Source organism: Paramormyrops kingsleyae, chromosome 16 (genome assembly GCF_048594095.1).
Source record: "Paramormyrops kingsleyae isolate MSU_618 chromosome 16, PKINGS_0.4, whole genome shotgun sequence".
Classification (NCBI taxonomy): Eukaryota; Metazoa; Chordata; class Actinopteri; order Osteoglossiformes; family Mormyridae; genus Paramormyrops; species Paramormyrops kingsleyae.
In genome coordinates, this window is record NC_132812.1 from 3,826,063 (window position 1) to 3,845,978 (window position 19,916).

Consider the following 19,916-nt stretch of genomic DNA (forward strand, 5'->3'; position numbering starts at 1 on the left):
AATTGTGTCCCCATTTTCGTCATGCCAGCTCTCCTGTGTGTCCTGTCACCTTGTATCTCAGCCATTCACAAAGCCTTGACGTGCCAGAGAGCACTGAGGACAGGGTGTACGTTTCTCACTGCTGTCATGCCGCTGTCACCTGCTTTAGCCATTTGTCTTGGAGTGTGCAGCAGGTCCCTGCTTCACATGCCCTCTAGTGGTGTTTAAACCACACCTGAATGTTTCTGCTGGCTCTGTACACCACAATGGCAGCCTCTCCCAGTCCCAACCTGTTAATACTTTACTACTGTGCTTCAGTTTACCTGTTTGATAAATCCAGCATGACTTGTCTAAACTAAAATACATTCCATTTTGTACATAATGTGAAGACCTACAAAATTGTGCTTGATTGTGATTTTTTTGTGGAGACAATTCCTGCTACAGAAAACCTTAAATGTTTCTTTTTAGTTAATGACTTAAGAAAATGGTTGTTTAAAGTGTCAGAATGTCATTTTAAAGGCAGTTATGAACAGCATATCAAGAGTGGTTTTTGTATCTTGGAGAGAATCCAGTTTAGTTAGCAAGCAGCCTTTAACTGTGTGAATTTGTCTGACCTTAACTGGGAGTTTCATTCAGGAGGAGAATGATGGTGTTTTGACAAACAGACTGTTGACTACATTTTGGGTGAGGTGGCTGAATGTTTCACATCCTGTTGGCTTGTTGCGTGCCACAACGGCAGCCAGATGGCACTCGAGCTGCTTGCTGAGATTGCTTTGCTCTCGTGATGCTCACCCTGCACTGGATATGTACCCCCCCCCCCCCTTGTCTTCTTGCAAAAAGCAGAACTGTGAGATGTCAATGAACTTATTGGGAACATCAGGAGACCTTAAATTAAAGCTTTTCAATATTTCCTTCATTGCTTTTGCATTTGTTCTCTTTTTACTTATGACTGTGACACATATACTCTAAATATAAAATGTATTTTATTGGAACAGTATAATATAAAGTGTTTAGATCACACATTCAGTCCAGGTACCGAAGGAGGGCAGGAAAAGCTAAATTAGATATATACAGTTTACAAACTATATAAGTGGGATTTTTCCGTCGGCATCCGTTGATCCTGGTGAGGTCGTCTTTCCAGTTGTTAGAGGGGCGACACGTTGTGCTAACTGCTGCAAGCAGCCCAACGGGCTTCCTAAGCATCTCTTGCACCCTGGGTTGGCTGTGGTCTTGGCTGGAACTTGTGAGACAGGTCCTCCAGGGCCGTCACCAGCTGCTGCTCCTCCTCTTTGGAGGCCCTGGTGGAGGCCAGAGGCAGGTGTGTGGACACCGGCTTCCGGTCTGTGGCAGCGTGGGAGAGGAGGAAGGTCAGCCTCTGCTACCGCAGTAAGGGGCCCATGACCACAGCTTTAACCGCGCTGTTAACTTTTGGTGATACATACTTTGTCAGCTGAGCACACCGCTATTTGCTGAGCAATACTGTACACACACACACACACACACCCTTTTTCTCCATTAAAGCATCTAAGTATACATGACAAGCATCTTCTCCCATCTTTAACATCACAGGTAAGCAGCACAGCTGTGGTTTATGGCATCGTGTTTTCTGAGCTAGAAGCAGATTAGCATTTCTGTGCAGAGGGACAGAGCCCCCGCTCACCTTGGAAGAAGCAGCCGCTGGCATGATGGATGGCCTCCTTTGATACAGCCAGCCACACCACAGTATCTGCCCCCTGAGCCTCTGTGCGCAGCCTGCTTTTCATCTTCTCATAGAAATCGGGCATGGAGGATCGCACCGCTGAAGAGCAGACGCACGCACAATCATAATCAGCAAACATACATATACAACTGTGCTGCACAGTCATATACAGTCTCTGCAATGAGATAAAACATGGGCCAGATCAAGGACCCACCTGGAGTATCAGCCCATCCTGGATGCATGCAGGAGAAGTGGATCTCCTTATGCTTAGAGGCCCACTGCTCCGAGAGGATCACCTGTTGTCTCTGGTAATAGAAAACTGTAGATATGAAACCTGCACACCTATACTCCTATATACACAAGGTCACGGGGGACACAAACCTCTGCTCATACACAAGGTCATGGAACCTGCACACCTATACTCCTATATACACAAGGTCCCGGGGGACACTAACCTCTGCTCATACACAAGGTCATGGAACCTGTACAACTATGTTCCCATATACCCAAGGTCACTGACAGGTGTCGGAAATCGGGGGACAGGGGGGCACATTCCCCCCCCCCAAAAAAAAATTTAATAAACAGGAGCGCATTCCTTATCTTTCCTTATGAATCCATGTGTTGCTGAAGCAAATTCGCTGAGCAGGCAGAGCGTGAAGAGAAAACATCCCAGCACGATGTGACTATTGCATGTGTGCCCATTGCAATGCCACAATATGTATGAAAGACAAAGCATTGCACGATGCATCTAGTTCCTATGCATGCCTATGGAGCGGCATTCTTTTATAGTCTCTGTGCTTGTTCCAGCATTGTTTATCAGCAGTGACATTACAGCAGTAAGGACACTACTGCATTATACACTAGTCAACATTTGAAGTGGATCAAAAACTTTCATCAAAGTTGTCCTAAAACCAAAATGTGTTTCTTTCACAATTTATGCATAACATATAAGTGTTATTAGTCAATGTTGTCATTAATGAAATGTCATCCTTAATGGCTTTTAATGGTCTCCAGACATGATTGTTTGTCATTAGGTACCAATTGACCTGTCACAGGTGTTCGTAACTGGGAACTGCTCATCATTTAAGGCTCTGAATGCTTCACTTGAAGTCAAAAAACACTGAAAATGCCACATTTAGTGAGATTGCAGGATTCTGACCTTAACAGGGCCATTGGGATGCTGCAAGGAGGCATGACTCAGCGTGAAGTTGCAGACGCAGTGGGGACATCTCAAAGTGTCATTTCCAGAGCCTGGAACAGGTTCAGAAGGTTTGGTAGTGTGAGTAGGAAGCATGGTGGAGGCAGACAACGGGTCACAACACCAAATCAAGACCGATACTTGACCCTCCATGCCCGCAGAAATCGTTTTATGCCTGCAGTCAGCCTGCGAAATGACATTCAGGATGCAACAGGGGTGCGAGTGTCCACTCAGACTGTGAGAAGACGACTTCATGAAGTTGGCTTGAGAGCCAGAAGACCAGCTGTGAGGGTGCCTCTTTCCGGAGCACACAAACTGGCACGTCTGCAGTGGGCCAGAGAACACCGCAGGTGGACATTGAATCAGTGGGGTACAGTGCTTTTTACAGATGAGTCCCGGTTCTGCGTGAACTTCCTAGACAGGCGTAGGAGGGTCTGGCGTCGTCCTGGGGAGAGAAATTTGCCGCAAAATGTTGTACAGCATGACCGTATTGGCGGATCATCAGTCATGGTATGGGGAGGCGTCTCCATGGGTGCAAGGACAGAGCTTGTCATCATTGAAAATGGCAGCCTGACAGGCCAAAGGTATAGGGATGAAATCCTGAGACCAGTTGTGCGGCCGTATGCTGGTGCAATGTGGCCAGATTTCGTGCTAATGGATGACAACGCCCGCCCACATCGAGCAAGACTGGTGACAGAATTCTTGGAGGAGGAGGGCATCTCAAGAATGGAGTGGCCAGCCTGGTCTCCCGACCTGAACCCCATTGAACACATTTGGGAGCAGCTACAGTCAAGAGTGCAAGCACGCCAGGTCCCTCCAGGAACCCGTGTGGAGTTGCGAATAGCGTTGCTGGAGGAATGGCAAGCCATCCCTCAACAGAATATCCAAAACCTCATCTCAAGCATGCATAGGCGATGTGAGGCTGTGATCCGTGTCAGAGGTGGTAACACTGACTACTGACTGGTTCTCTCAGCACATTACGTTTGTTGTTTCTCGTTCTTGACTTGTTTTTTACAGTACATTCTTTAAACCATTCAGTTCATGTTTGTTTTACAGTATGAACTCAGATCTGCTGTAGCATGCATAATAAAATCTTGTTTGTTTGAACTGAAAAAGCTTTCTTTTCTGTTTTTTCTTACTTCAATCTCTGACACTCCACACAGAATGACTACAGTACAGTAACAGTACAGTATCCAGTGCATCACCATTATGACCATTGTGCTGGCTCCTTAAGGTACTCCAAAGGCACTGCACTGCAGGAAAAAATGTTTAAGAGGCATTTCTAGTCCATTGTGACTTCAGGTGAATCACAAAAGTACTGAACAACCAACAGTTTCTTGATGCACCGTTGTCGTCATGAGTGTGTGACAAGGCACTTCACACCTTGTGACAAATAATCATGTCTGGGCACCATTAAAAGTGATGAGTCATGAAATTGCATTGATGACAGCATTGATTAATAGCAGACTTACATGTTAAACATGAATTTTGAAAAATACCCCTTCTTGTTTCAGAACATCTTTGATTAACAGTTTTGATCCACTTCAAATGTTGACTAGTGTAGATGGCAGTTTCTTAGAAAGCGTCACCCAACAATATTTTGTGTGCGCTTCAAATGATTTCTAAATAATAGGTAAGTGCAAGAAATTACACAGTTCAGTGTTTTTCAAGATGTTGCTAGATGCAAGAACTTCAATTGTGATGCCATTGTCTTTCTTAAAGGGCAATTCCATAAAAATCCATAACATACATGTTGATGAAACCATGTTTAGTGTTGAATGGATGTGAAATGCCACTTCAACGGCGTACTCTTACTTTGTTCTGGGCGTAAGCTATGGTGCCATCAAAAGTACCATTCTCGAACTGCATGTCGCTCACGTTCAGCTTCTGGACAAGCATGCCCCCTGATGACACTGTGATCTGGGGGGGGGGGGGGGACCCAACACAGCCTCAATTAGAAAACTCCAACTATGAGCCTTCAACTGCTCATGCACTACAGGCCTGTGAGGACGTTATTTTTAGTGTGTACTTTTAATGAAAGCCTCCTGCAGGTCAGAGGAAACAAAGTACTGCATTGAGCACATATCAATGAATAGTGCTAAATGTGCCTGCTTTCCTGGCACTCGAGACACCATTAAATAAAAATACTTTTATCCAATGGGGGTGTAACGGTAAAAAAAAATTATGGTTCGGTACAAATTTCGGTTTTGGGTTCATGGTTCGGTGCAATTTCAGTACAGCAAGGAAAACAAATTAATAAACATTATATGATAATGATAAGCATTATAGTTGTATAACTATATAACGTTTGTCATTAGTGTATATTAAAGCTGTTATGGTATGTTAGGATGTAAGTATATACTTGATATCAGAGCATGTGAGCGGAGCGGACCGAGCAGAATTTGGTCAGAGCGCGGAGCAGTTTTGTAATTAAGGCTGGAGCGGTCGCTCTGTCTCGCTCCGATACCGCTCACACTACGACTCTGACGCGTGCCCAAATCCCAGAATTCATCTGTACAGTTATCAAGACTGTTACACAAATTGGTCGAGATGGAATTCGCAAAGTATTTCACGAAGGAAACTGATAGATCATACAAGTGTACTATTCTTATCAAACGTATAGATCACAATAATGTAGAGCAAGAACAACAATGTGGCGAAACTGTTTCAGTGAGTAAAGATTCACTTTGGAATCACTTTTCTCAGAAACATGAGTGTGTGCTACGCGAACAGGCGGAAGCCAGAGCAAAACGTGAGCAAGTTTTATATGGCTGTAGCATATCAAGTCTATAAAGTAAATAAAAGTATAAAAGCCTATAAAGTAAATATTGGTAATCAAATAAATTAGTTTTGTCATTCAAAGTAGGTCTAATAGGATTTTGTAATTTCACGTAACACTGTCAGTGAAATTTTATTTTATAGAGACGCAGCAGCAGCATCAACAGAAAAAAATTGAGGAATTTAAAATGTGGATGCTTAGCCTGTATATTCTTTAGGCTATTAAGCCCACTGATTCCTTTATTTTTAAGCCTACTGTATATTTTTGTGTGGAATGCCATTGCCAAACCTGTCCGTTCTTGCCTATATGTTGTTGAAAAATAAATATTTTCTGTTCTGAGTGGCAATGTTGCCGTTGCTCATATTTGTAGCGTGGAGCGATTTGACTGCAGCAGGAGGAAATTTTAGTGGAGTGAGGAGCGGTGTTGAGCGGAGCGGCTTACTGCGAATTAGAGCGGAGAAGCGGGCGGAGCCAACAGCCTCGTAAGCGAGGAGCGGAAATTCTCACCGCTCCACTTCGCTCACATGCTCTACTTGATATGAATGTTATATGAATATATAATGAATGCAGTATGAAGGTGCAGTTGATGGAAAGCAAAACTGAATAATCTTGGGCCAGTCATCAGTATTTGGTGAGAAACACTTCTATTCTATTCTGTTATTAAGTTGTCATCTTGATCCAAAAACATCATTTGGGGGTTTGATCAGAAACTGTTTAAAACTTTAAAATTGCATCCTGCTCCTCACCCGCCTTGGAGCCCAGTGCACAGACCACAGGCCTCCTGTAGAGGACACAGGGGTGATATATTCCATGTTCTTTAACTGAATTGTCCTTTGATCAATGCCTTGTAGAAAGAGTGATGGGTGTCCATACTCCCAAAGCTATCCTAAGGCATGTTTTGACCAGCTGGTTGGCTAGATTGGGTCCTTCCAGCCCCTCCCCCCAGGTGAAGCAGGAGCCAGAGACCCATGCTGACACTGTCAGGGACCATGATCTCTTCTTCCATCGACACGGGTCACATCTCAAGCAAACACTCCATTCATTACTTCTAACGATCAGCAAGGAGATGCTAGGTACTTATTCTAACCTGCCTTTCCACAGGAATCCTTAGAGGAGTCTTAAATCTGACTGTACTGATAATCTTACAAGGCCAGGCCTCACTCACCACCCGTGGGTCATGTGATTTTGTCAATGCTGGGATAAGTGCTGTGGTCAGGATGTAGGTGCCTGAAAACAGTCCTCCTTGGATTGCCACCTTATCGTGGTGGAGGGGTTTGCGTGCCTCCGTGAACCTGGGGGCTAGGTTGTCGGGGGCAATAGCCCCTGGTAGGGTCTCCCAAGGCAAAAAGGTCCCAGGGGAGGGGCCAGACAAAGAGCAATCCGAAAGAACCCCATGAAAAAGTAAAAAATCAAAGTCCCGTTTCCCTCGCCCGGACTAGGGTCACCGGGGCCCCACCCTGGAGCCAGGCCTGGGGGAGGGGCCCGTTGGCGAGCGCCTGGTGGCCGGGCCTTGGCCCGTGGGGCCCGGCCGGGCACAGCCCGAAAGAGGCACGCGGGACTGTCCCCAGGTGGGCCCACCACCCGCAAGGGGAATGTCAGGGGTTCGGTGCATTGTGGATCGGGTGGCGGCCAAGGGAGGCCCTGGCGGTCCGATCCCCGGCTGACAAAACTGGCTTTCGGGACATGGAATGTCACCTCTCTGGTGGGGAAGGAGCCTGAGCTTGTGCGTGAGGTTGAGAGGTATCGACTAGATATAGTCGGGCTCACCTCAACGCATAGCTTGGGTTCTGGAACCAATCTCCTGGAGAGGGGCTGGACGCTCTTTTACTCTGGAGTTGCGGCGGGTGAGTGACGCCGGGCTGGGGTAGGGCTATTGGTGGCCCCACAGCTCGGTGCATTAACACCGGAGTTTACCCCGGTGAACGAGAGGGCTGTTTCCCTGCGCCTTCGGGTCGGGGATAGGTCTCTGACTGTCATCTGCGCTTATGCGCCGAATGTCAGTTCGGAGTACCCGGCCTTCTTGGATTCCCTTAGCGGTATGCTATGTGGCGTGCCGCGGGGGGATTCCATCGTTTTGCTGCGGGACTTCAACGCTCACGTGGGCAATGACAGTGTGACCTGGAAGGGGGTGATTGGGAGGAACGGCCTCCCTGATCTGAATCCGAGTGGTGTTCTGTAATTGGACTTCTGTGCAATGCATGGTTTGTCCATAACGAACACCATGTTCGAGCATAAGGGTGTCCATAAGTGGACAGGGTACGAACATGCCCAGGGCTACAGGTCGATGATCGATTTATAATCGTATCAACTGATCTGTGGCCCTCCGTCTTGGACACTCGGGTAAAGAGAGGGGCAGAGCTGTCAACTGATCACCACCTGGTGATGAGTTGGCTCAGGTGGCGGGGGAGGAAGCCGGTCAGACCTGGTAGGCCCAAGCGCATAGTGAGGGTCTGCTGGGAACGTCTGGCAGAGGCTCCTGTTCGCTGGAGCTTTAACTCGTGCCTCCGGCAGAATTCCGACTGCATGCCGGGGGAGGTAGGGGACATTGAGTCCGAATGGACACTGTTCCGGACCTCCATTGTGGAAGCGGCCGTACGGAGCTGTGGCTGCAGGGTGGTCGGTGCCTGTCGTGGCGGTAACCCCTGTACCCGATGGTGGACACCAGAGGTGAGGGGGGCCGTGAAGCTGAAGAAGGAGGCTTACCGGGAATTATTAGCCCGGGGGTCTCCGGAGGCAGCTGACGGGTACCGGCGGGCCAGGCGGAACGCGGCTCGGGCGGTCGCAGAAGCAAAAACCCGGGCGTGGGAGGAGTTCAGTGAGGCCATGGAAATTGACTTTCGGTCGGCCTCAAAAAGGTTCTGGCAAACCATACAGAGTATCACGAGGGGGAAGCAGCTCCTGGTTCCTACTATTTATAGTGGGGGGGGGGGGGCTGTTGACCTCACCTGGGGACATCATCCGGAGGTGGAAGGAATACTTTGAGGACCTCCTCAACCCTGCCTCAGATACATCTATGCATACTGCCTTTGAGACATCTGAGGGCACAGAGCCCGAGGGTGCTGGGGGGGGCTTGCCCATCACTGAGGCTGAGGTGGCCGTGGCGGTTAAACAACTCCGTGGTGGCCGGGCCCTGGGGGTGGACGAGATCCGCCCGGAGTATCTGAAGGCTCTAGATGTTGTGGGGCTGTCGTGGCTGACACGCCTTCTCAACAGTGCGTGGAGGTCAGGGACAGTGCCGCTGGATTGGCAGACCGGGGTGGTGGTCCCCTTATTTAAGAAAGGGGACCGGAGGGTGTGTTCCAACTACAGGGGGATCACACTTCTCAGCCTCCCTGGGAAGGTCTATTCCAGGGTACTGGAGAGGAGGGTGAGATCGATAGTCGAATCTCGGATTCAGGAGGAACAATGCGGTTTTCGTCCTGGTCGTGGAACACTGGACCAGCTTTATACCCTTGCAGGGGTACTGGAGGGGGCCTGGGAGTTTGCCTATCCAGTCTACATGTGTTTTGTGGATTTGGAAAAGGCTTACGACCGGGTTCCCCGAGGTGCTCTGTGGGGGGTGCTTCGAGAGTATGGGGTCCGGGGGGTCCACTGTTGTGGGCGATCCGGTCCCTGTACGAACGGAGCAGAAGCTTGGTCCGCATTGCCGGCAATAAGTCGGACGTGTTCCAGGTGCGTGTTGGGCTCCGCCAGGGCTGCCCTTTGTCATCGGTCCTGTTTATCATATTTATGGACAGGATTTCTAGGCGCAGCCAAGGCGTCGAGGGTGTCCAGTTTGGTGACCTCAGGATTGCCTCGCTGCTTTTTGCAGACGATGTCGTCCTGTTGGCTTCATCTGCTGGGGATCTCCAGCAGGCACTGGGGCGGTTCGCAGCCGAGTGCGAAGCGGCAGGGATGAGGATTAGCACCTCCAAGTCCGAGACCATGGTTCTCAGCCGGAAACGGGTGGTTTGCCCTCTTCGGGTTGGGGAAGACGTACTGCCTCAAGTGGAGGAGTTTAAGTATCTCGGGGTCTTGTTCACGAGTGAGGGTAGGCGAGATCGGGAGCTGGATAGACGGATCGGAGCGGCGTCTGCAGTTCTGCAGGCGCTTAACTGGTCCGTCGTGGCTAAGAAAGAACTGAGCCAAAAAGCCAAGCTCTCGATCTATTGGTCCATCTTTGTCCCTACCCTCACCTATGGTCATGAGCTATGGGTAATGACCGAAAGAACGAGATCGCGAATACAAGCGGCCGAAATGAGGTTTCTCCGCAGGGTGTCTGGGCTCTCCCTTAGGGATAGGGTGAGAAGTTCGGATATCCGGGAGGGCCTCAGAGTAGAACCGCTGCTTCTTCACGTGGAAAGGAGCCAGTTGAGGTGGTTTGGACATCTGGTGCGGATGCCTCCTGGGCGGCTACCCGGAGAGGTTTTCCGTGCCTGTCCTACAGGGAGGAGGCCCCGAGGCAGGCCCAGGACTCGCTGGAGGGATTATATCTCTCGGCTGGCCTGGGAACGCCTCGGTGTCCCCCCCGAGGAGCTGGTGGGGTTAGCTGGGGAGAGGGAGGTCTGGGTGCCTCTACTGAAGCTGCTACCCCCGCGACCCGAACCCCGGACAAGTGGCAGATGATGGATGGATGGATGGATGGCCAGGCCTCACTCACCACCCGTGGGTCATATGATTTTGTCAATGCTGGGATAAGTGCTGTGGTCAGGATGTAGGTGCCTGAAAACAGTAAGAGGCAGGTGGTAAAGGCACTGGATCAGCTTAGATCTCAGCATCACTCTCAACAAACAGCTGAATGAGCAACCTAATCATAGGTTACACACTAAAATATCCAGATGTACAAACAGGGAAAACGTATAGAAATGCAAGTCATGTCAGTTTGTAGGCCAGCAGGAGAACAATTTGTCTTCTCCTGGGACCTGAGTAGGAGTAACAGAAAGGGGGAGTTTTCCCTTCTCACCCAGAGTGTTTGTGGCAAAGTTCTTCTCCAGCCCGTCCTCCTGAAGCTCCCTCTGGTTCACCATGCAGCCAGCATTGTTGATCTGGGAGCCACATCAGATTAATAACAACTAATGGAAGCAGGAAACAAAATACACCCATTCACCACTGCTGCTGTACTTTAGAGGAGGACCCCATCCAAAGATTTTCATCAAAATTATTCAGCTGTCTTGGACAGAAGAATCTGTTCAGCATTTAAGTATTAACCAAGAAAATAAACTCAGCATCAAATTTTGTCACAATATTGATATTTTTAACTTTTTTGATATTTTGAATTTAATGCGGTACTGTTTAACACCAGCAGATGTAGAGTCAACCATTTTATTTCATAACATTTACATATTAAAAATACGCTGTTTGTGTAGCCTGTGCAATGCAAAACTACAATCATGTCAACTGTTTTTTTTTTTAATAGAAACGCACACTTTGCACAAAGAAATGCATGATTCATGCACCTTAGAGTTAGGGTTAGGGAAGTGTGCAACAATTTTATTGAAGATACTGACTCATCCTTGGTAGTTAAATGGTGTTAATGCCTGTTAATTACGTTTGGCACATTTTAAATTTTAGTAGTTCCATCAGGATACGATGGTGACCGTGATGCATCAAATTGTGACACTAGTTAGCCATACCCAGCCATAACACTGAGAATGTGTGATGCACGTAACACGGAGTCATATAAATTAGCGCTGGGTCAGTTATTGCGTTATTATCGCGTTAACGCAGTACTTTATTAACGCCGACAATTATTTTATCGCGAATTAACGCAGTTTATTATATTAGTAGTAGTATTATTTTGAAAGTCTGTTGCTCGCTGGCTCTGAATCAGAGCATGTGAGCTGAGTGGAGCGGAGCGTGAGCGAGGAGCGGAGCCGGCTGAATTTGGTCAGAGCGCGAAGCGGTTTTTTAATTAAGGCTGGAGCAGTCGCTCTGTCTCTCCAATTTCGCTCCGATACCGCTCACACTACGATTCTGAGGCGCGCCCAAATCTACCCAGAATTCATCTGTACAATTATCAAGACTGTTACACAAATTGGAACGAGATGGAATTCGCAAAGTATTTCACAAAGGAAACTGATAAATCATACAAGTGTACTATTCTTATCAAACGTATAGATGACAATAATGTAGAGCAAGAAGAATAATGTGGTGAAACTGTTTCAGTGAGTAAAGATTCACTTTGGAATCACTTTTCTCAGAAACATGAGAGGGTGCTACACGAACAGGCGGAAGCCAAAGCAAAACGCGAGCAAGTTTTATATGGTTGTACCATATCAAGTCTATAGTAAATTAAAGTATAAAAGCCTATAAAGTAAAGATCGGTAATCAAATAAATTCATTTTGTCATTCAAAGTAGGTCTAATAGGATTTTTTAAATTTCACGTAACGCTGTCAGTGAAATTTTATTTTATAGAGAGACGCAGCAGCAGCATCAACAGAAAAAAATTGAGAAATTTAAAACGTGCATGTATATTTAGGCTATTAAGCCCACTGATTCCTTTATTTTTAAGCCTATTTTTGTGTGGAATGCCATTGCCAAACCTGTTCGTTGTTGCCTATAAGTTTCTTTGTCTTACTTGCATCAGGAGTGTATAGGACTGCTCTCAGCTGAAGATCACTATTCACGTTCTAAATAGGATGGGTTTGAACTGGCAATCTTGTGATTACAGGCAGACAGGCTTAGCACACTGAGCCATGGACACAGGTACAAGAATTGCTGCTGAAAATGGCAACAATTTCTACCTATATATATTAGAGAAGTAGACCGTCCAAGGTTTCTGAGGGTGTTTTTTAAATGTTTATATGACAAAAACTCGCAGTGTTATTTAAATGATTTGGCGAAATTTCTGTCAGGCGGGACCGCCGACCCCAGAGGGTTAAAATAAAGTGCACAAAACACTACTTTTGAATTCATTATAAAATTTTCGCATAACATTGCGATTAATCATGATTAATCAGACAAATCATGCGATTAATTACGATTAAAGATTTTAATCGTTGCCCAGCACTAATATAAATATAATATCCTTGATTGAGATGCAAGCCACAAAACAGTAGCTGCTGACAACTGAATAATTGAGTCTATACTATTTATTTTAAGGGACAAAAACCAAAGATTTTGATTTATTAGTTTGCACCATTGCTATTATATGACATCACTGGTGGCCTTGAATATACTGAGTTTACAACCATTACATTTGGTTCGATGTGATGTCATTCACAATTTGAGTAACCATTACATTTGGTTCAGTGTGAGATTATGGAGCAGAGGCAAAGACCCACCAGCACATGCAAGACGTTCTTCTGCATGAAACTCTCCGCAAACTGCCACACCTGCCTGGGGCTGGAGATGTCCAGCAGGTGAACATGGACATTCTGGATGTACAGAGGACGGAAGGAAAATGACTGTATATATCTGATCAATAATGAATCTAACCTCCTGCCCCCCCCAATGGCACCTCCTGCCCCCCCCCCACGTCAAGTTAATTTTATTAAATTTTATTTTCTATATAGCGACAGATAATAACAGAAGTCATTTAAGGTCACCTTTCCTATAGAACAGGTCTATACATTGTCCTTTTATTAAACAAACTAAATAGCCTTATGTTATTTAGAGACAAAAATGACAAACTGTTGTGTAAATAAGATACACAGTTGCGTAAACCTAGGGGAAGCACTGTATCTTATTCTCCTATGAGACCATACAGGTAAGCACAAAGCTTGGGGGGAAAATCACAATGTGCAGCATCAGTGGTGGAACAACTGCACATAAGGTCCCGGGGCAAAACACCGATTGGACGAGGACGTTAGGCAGCCTTTAGATCCTACCCATCATGCACTGCAAATTTTTGCAAATTCCTCAAACGGAAAACCATTAAATACAAAAGGAACAGCTTAGTTTAACTTAAAATATAATACATAGCAATGTTTTGAAGTTTGTTGTAGGGATTTTACAGATTTTTTTTTTTCTAAAAATTTAAAAATTACACCATACACCCACCATAATAAGAATGTATACAAAAAATGACAGATATATAAAATCGCAAGTCACAGCTAAAATGAAAGTAATATGTTCTAGCTCCCAAGAGCTTAGGAAAAATTATATCAATGTAACTTTATGTGTATCTGGCATATGGGAGGGCCCTGGCCCAAGGGTGGTGGCCCTGCCCACTCTGCCCCAGTTAGGCATTCAGCCAGCAAATGTGGAGCAGTTTTCAGGGTTACGGGCCTTGCTCAATGGCCCGGCAGAGGTAATTTCAGTCTTCCAGCTACAGGATTCAAACCACTGACCTTCTAGTGACAAGACCTAATCCAGAGTCTCACACCACCCTGCAACAGTCTAGCAGAGTACAATCCACAGTAAATGAGGTCCTCTGTTATATATTGTGATTTCTGGCTGCTTCACACCAATGGCGACATGCACCATTAGCAACAGTGATGATGAGTTTTTCTTGTTTCTTCTGAGCAAACAAGTGAATAGAAAAAATGAAGATACTGGAAAATTCTAAAAAAGGTTTTACAATGACCACTTCAGATGGTATTTCAGGATAAGCAAAACCAATTTTGAAAACATGGCAGCAACATCATAATTTATCAGTTAATTAACTACATGAACAGAGAAAACAGACTGTTTATTTTTAATTGGATTATTATTGAATATTTATTGTAAAAAGGGGGATATTTTCCGTACATCGCTTAAATCATCCGAGATCAGATGCCTCATCTTGGATGAGTTAATGCTGGTGAAACTCATCCAGAATAAGTCGGGTTTTCAAACACAGCTGTGTAGTAGATTAATCTAGCTCAGGGATCTTCAAATCTGGACCTCTAATCCAAATCCAGGCCTTGTTTTCAATTCTCCCAGGTAGTTGTTTTAATAATTATTGATTCTGATTGGCCACAGAGGCTTCATACCCAGCTCACAGGTAAAGGAAGGCTGGAAAATCAGCAGGGCTCGGACCTTGAGGACTGTGATTTGAATAGCCCTGGTCTAACTGGATCGAATCATCCGAGATGATTGCGCACGCCAGAGCAGATTGAAAGGCCCATATATATCGAGTCTAGAAAACATGATCAGCATGATCAGCAAGTGAATGACATCTTGAGGTCCTAACTATTTTACTTTTGTCTTTACCTCATTTCCAGACTGCTGGATAACGTCCTGCTTTGCTTCCTCCGCTCTCTCCCTGTTTCTGCAAACCAGGTGTACAGTCCCCCCTACTCACAACACAAAACATACAGCCATGGGAAGGTAAAGTCTGTTCGAAGTATGAATACAGGCCGTGCATTATCATCATGGCCCAGATCCACATAGACAGTCCACACATTTAAATTCACTGCTAATCATTTAATGCCACCGGTTACTAAAATCTACTCAAGACTAGTTGTTATGCAACTGTCAAAAATAACCACCGGGCGAGCAATGTCAGAAAGTTCCTAAACCATTGCAGTTAGGTCATTCAATTTCAACAAATGGCCTTTGCATTTTAATTTTGATGAAATTTGGCATGTGACTGACACATACCTTCCAGAGCTCAGAAATGTTTATTTATTAAAAAAATTCCCCCTGAAATATAGCGCCATTTATACACCCCAGGTACAGTAGCAGTAAAATATTAATATTATGAGCTATTACAGCGCCCCAACTCAGCTATTGCTCATTGGGATGCTCAAAGAGAGAACTCAGATTTAACTTTTGTATACATTTAAATGTTTTTTTCAAGTTCCAGGAATTTTTTGAAAAAAGAAATTTAGACTTATGCAGACATTAAATTTGACCATCCCATGAAAAATAACTTTTTTTCCATCTTTCCAATGTTTTTCAGCTTTCTCGGAATTATCAAAAATGGTGACGCAAAAACTTTTTTTTAGAAATTTGTTGAAGTAAAATGTTAATGTTAATGTCATTTTAATTTTAAAATGAACTAGGTCAATTAAGGTCATTTATTAAGGGCAGTTATAGTGTTAAATAAGCATTACAGTACCTCTTCTGGCCACCTCACAGGCGGTGGCTTTGCCGATGCCGCTGTTGGCACCAGTGATCATGAAGGATCTACCGCTCAGGCTCACGTCCAGATCCCCAGCAATGAAATGCCTGGCAGCAGCCTCATAGCCTGTCCTGCAGAAACACTCACATGCTGCTCATACCATGATGGACCAAACAATTGACTAGTACCACTTGCAACTAATGTGAGAGGGGACACAATGACTTTCCCCAGAGCTCCAGACTGCAACCATTTATTGAGTGTGTAAGTTAAAATTAAAACATGGTCACTTCTGTGCAAGTGTATGATAATCATTAGGATGTTTTGCTCTGGCATGGGTGCTGAATTTGCAAATCGGCATTGAAAGTTGTTATTTCTTATGCCCGTGTGTTCCATTATAGTAACATTATAGTATTATAGTAACTGATTCCTACTGTAACACAAAAAAAAGACTTTCGCCATTCGAGTTGCTTGAGCAACCTCTAATCATCTTTGAAAAGTCATCAAAAATTCATGAAATGTTTTCTTGTATAAAAAAAGTTATGGGGTGAGAAGTAGCATTTTCAAATTTTCATTTTTAAGGACCACCCTAATATACATATTACACATGCACACACACTGGTTTGTAATTATATCTTTGTGATTCTCCATTCAGTTATATGGGGAAAACTCTAATCACAACACCAACCCAGCCCTAACCATCTTTTCCCTGAAAGCAAGAGGCATAAGGTACACCATAGACAGGAAGCCACTCCACTGCAGGGCACATACACACACAAACTTCACATACACATCAACCTAAGGGTACCACCATGCCATACATGTAAATTACTGCATGATGAAAATGAGACTTAAAGCCTAGTTCATACTTCTTGTCCTGAATGAGAGACCTTGAGAGAGTAAACGAGTTGCTGAGTGAGTGGGTGAATGAGACTCTGATAGGCTAATTCTTGGTCATGACTGAATGAGAGAGCCGTACCTCAGGTGTGACTTAAATCTACTGGTGTAGTATATAGCCTACCTATGCAGTGACTTCCTGTATGCTGCCGTTGGATTTTACATTTTCACAATTTAAAACGATTTTAACCAAGGATTCTTAGTGTTTGGACTTAGCGGTATCTGACTATGTGATGAGCTGTTACATTTGCATTTTTAAGAGACATGAGTAGTTAAGGTACAATGTTCCCAAGACTTGGGAACATTGTACCTTAACTACTCATGTCTATAATTCAGTAACAAATATAATTTTTCTTACATGTCTTTAGAGCTTTTTAGTGCAGTACTATTAACTTAGCACTATTTAGCTATTAATTCAGTGCTGTTTACATTAAATAATAGGCTATTTCAAGTGTTTCAAGTGGTGCCACTGTACGAGTTGGTGAATGACTGAGAATGAATCACTTGAATGAATCAAATGAACTGGGTCTCAAAAAAAAAAGTAATTTTGTCTATCCTTACTCTACACATAACAAACATATTTGCTCTACAGAACACAACAAAGCTATAAATAAAAAGAGGAATCAACTTAGTCCCAACACCGTGGAACAAATATTGTTATTAACGAAAACTTTTGAGTGGTGAACCTGGTTACTTTGCACAAACACCTTCACTCCAAATGTTTACTGTCCCTGTTCACAAGCACTTTCACTTCCCTTTTTCGTTTCAATGATTACTTAAACACTGGAAAAATAATACATAATAAATATGTGTGTGTATGTGTGTGACACAGTGAGTGAAAATTTTATAGCAAAATATTATTTTATATCTTTTATAGTCTATGGTTCAGCAAGCTAAGCCCCTATGCCTGTGATCTGAAGGTCGCTGGTTTGAGCCCCGACTTTGGCAGAATAGTTATATGTCTATGGGTCCTTGAGCAAGGCCCTTAACCGCCAGTTCCATGGGTGCTGCTGTGGGTCACTGCCCTTTGCTGCCAAGCTTGCTCTCAGCTATGTATGCGTCTGTATGTCATGGACAGTGCTCAAGATGAGGTCGGCAAAAGATAATTTCCGGGAGTCAAAAGTGTCATTATTATTATTATTATATATAATTATCAGTTCAGGAAACATTTTTAGTGTTTCTAGTGGCCTTTACTCATAAGACAATAAGTGATTTCACAGAAAAGACATAAGCCGACTGATTCAATACAAATGCAGCGCCTGCCAAGTTAATGTCTGCTTCTATTTCACCAGCAGGTGCCGCTACTGTGCACCATGTTGTAAAGCTTGAAGATACATACCGATAACAGGTGTTATGACGAAAAAAGCATCCCTGCCTTAGAATGCATGCCGGTGTTCCGACGAGTAGAGCTTTTAAGGGTTTTTTGGGGGTCAGGGGTTTTTTAGGGGTTAGGGTTTTAGGGGTGTTTTGGGGGTTAGGGTTAGGGTTTTAGGGGGGTTTTGGGGGTTAGGGTTAGGGTTTTAGGGGGGTTTTGGGGGTTAGGGTTAGAGTTTTACGGGTTTTTTGGGGCTATTGATTAGCACTACGGTAGCCTTACTCGACAAAGTATCTCAACTCGTTTCAGATCAGCGACCAATCGGTCATTTAGAGACAGGCATGCATTCTACGGCAGGGATGCCTTTTCCGGCATAACACCTGTACGTTTGGAAAGGAAGCTTCGTTGCTTCAGAAAGCTTCGTTTCTACATCACTACTTTCTACGAATGCTTGCAACGAAATACGTATTTTTGCTTCTTCAAAAATTAGCACAAAGTTTGCAAGACCCAAAATCTGGGCTGCACTCACTTACTGACACCAACTCACCCGTCACCTCCTATGCACGATTCTACTGAACATTTCTAACACTGTACAGTAACGTTAAGTGATTTTACTGAAGCATAGCACAAAGCCATTTAGTTTTGAGTTAAACACCATGTCCCTATTTATGCTGTCAAAAATCGTTCAGAAAAAGTATTATTGAGAGAAATAAAACGGTACACACACAGTGTGTTATTCTATCGCTACTTTGATTAATGATATGGCAATTGTTGATTGGTATTTTTTGGAATACAGTATGAGTAACTTATATTGCAACCCACATATTGAACGCTCCCGCAAAAACCAAACGTTCATTAAGTTCCTTTAAATCAGATCGAGCTACATAAGTTTTGAACAACTCTGAGCTATTCGTTAAGTTCTCCCCAAACGAGCTTGATGGGCTGAATGGCATCCTCTCGTTTGTTCATTTCTTATGTTAAGTCAATGGTTTATTAATAATTCTAATGTTTGTACTACAGCATAAAGCATTAGTATATTTGTTCTGGCAACGTGAAAGAAAACAGCTTTATAACAAACCTTCAGGAAATCCATTCACAGTGACACTTACTTGGTGTATTCTTGTAGTCCCTTTATGAACCACACTGTGTTCCTGTAGAATGACATATTTTACAGCTACTTGGTGCAGCTGAACAGACCAGGAGAGGGTCTCGTGTATCTGAAAAGACCCCGTTGAAAATAAGCCACTCCTTTTCCGCCTTTCCTGGCTTGAACCGGTTGGATACAGTGATTCACATGTTACGTGGGCGGGACGATCATGACAGGCTGTCTGTTTGGTTCGGTGGGTGTCAGACGTTTTATCAAAGTATATAACTAGGCGTAAATTAAGACAATGTACTCGCTGGCGAGTCTACTTATCAGTGTTAATTTTGTTGACGGAAATTTTTCGTCAACGACCTTTATTTTCAGACTAAAACGGGACTAAATAAAAACGATTTCACGACGCCTAAGCAGTTGAAACTTCAACAAACATGAAATTACCAATAAACTACGTCTACAAATATTTATTTTAATATTCAGAGAGAGCAGGCCTGGTAGCATTATAGCCTATGCACTTTGAAGTGATTTTATTTTTGCACTAACGGCACTACTGATTTTGAGATTTTGTTATTTCAAACACCACATAAGTTTGTGTTTGAAATAAGAATGAAATCTGTGTCTTTGTGTACTGCACAGTCAGACCTTAATACCATCCCTTAACATTGGTTTCATTTAATCTTGGAGAACATAACGACTTCCTGACATCAAAGGGAAACTTTAAACATTACAGTTTACACTTTTAATTTTAGTCGACTAAATCAACTGCAGTTTTAGACAACAGTAGTCTTATGATATTTAGTCAACTAAAACTATAGACTAAAACTAAAATAATTTAGATGACTAAATTGTGACTGAAACTAAATTACATTTTAGTCAAAAGACTATGACTAAAACTAAATAAAAATTTGCTGTCAAAATTAACACGGCTACCTATTCCACTGGTTGCGTAAAGTTGAAGTACTACATTCAGTGTAGGACACTTTAC

General features: G+C 44.1%; 1 protein-coding gene across 3 annotated transcripts; it reads right to left on the reverse strand.

Annotated features, from left to right (window-relative positions):
- Nucleotides 1-943: 943 nt before the first annotated feature.
- dhrs12 (dehydrogenase/reductase (SDR family) member 12) lies at nucleotides 944-19,150 on the reverse strand. Of its 3 annotated transcripts, none has more exons than XM_023831804.2 (10): nucleotides 18,942-19,150; nucleotides 15,621-15,754; nucleotides 14,771-14,853; nucleotides 12,919-13,011; nucleotides 10,598-10,679; nucleotides 6,821-6,882; nucleotides 4,692-4,796; nucleotides 1,893-1,983; nucleotides 1,640-1,777; nucleotides 944-1,320 (listed from the first exon to the last, which is right to left on the reverse strand). In XM_023831804.2, the coding sequence occupies exons 1-10, from the start codon at nucleotides 18,995-18,997 to the stop codon at nucleotides 1,175-1,177; spliced, it is 990 nt and encodes a 329-aa protein (XP_023687572.1). In that variant the 5' UTR covers nucleotides 18,998-19,150; the 3' UTR covers nucleotides 944-1,174. The 3 variants fall into 3 exon arrangements, with proteins under 3 accessions (XP_023687572.1, XP_072556611.1, XP_072556612.1); XM_072700510.1 differs by lacking the exon at nucleotides 18,942-19,150 and adding an exon at nucleotides 16,642-16,788; XM_072700511.1 differs by lacking the exons at nucleotides 15,621-15,754; nucleotides 18,942-19,150 and having other exon boundaries at nucleotides 10,598-10,706; nucleotides 14,771-14,817.
- Between the last annotated feature and the right edge of the window lie 766 nt (nucleotides 19,151-19,916).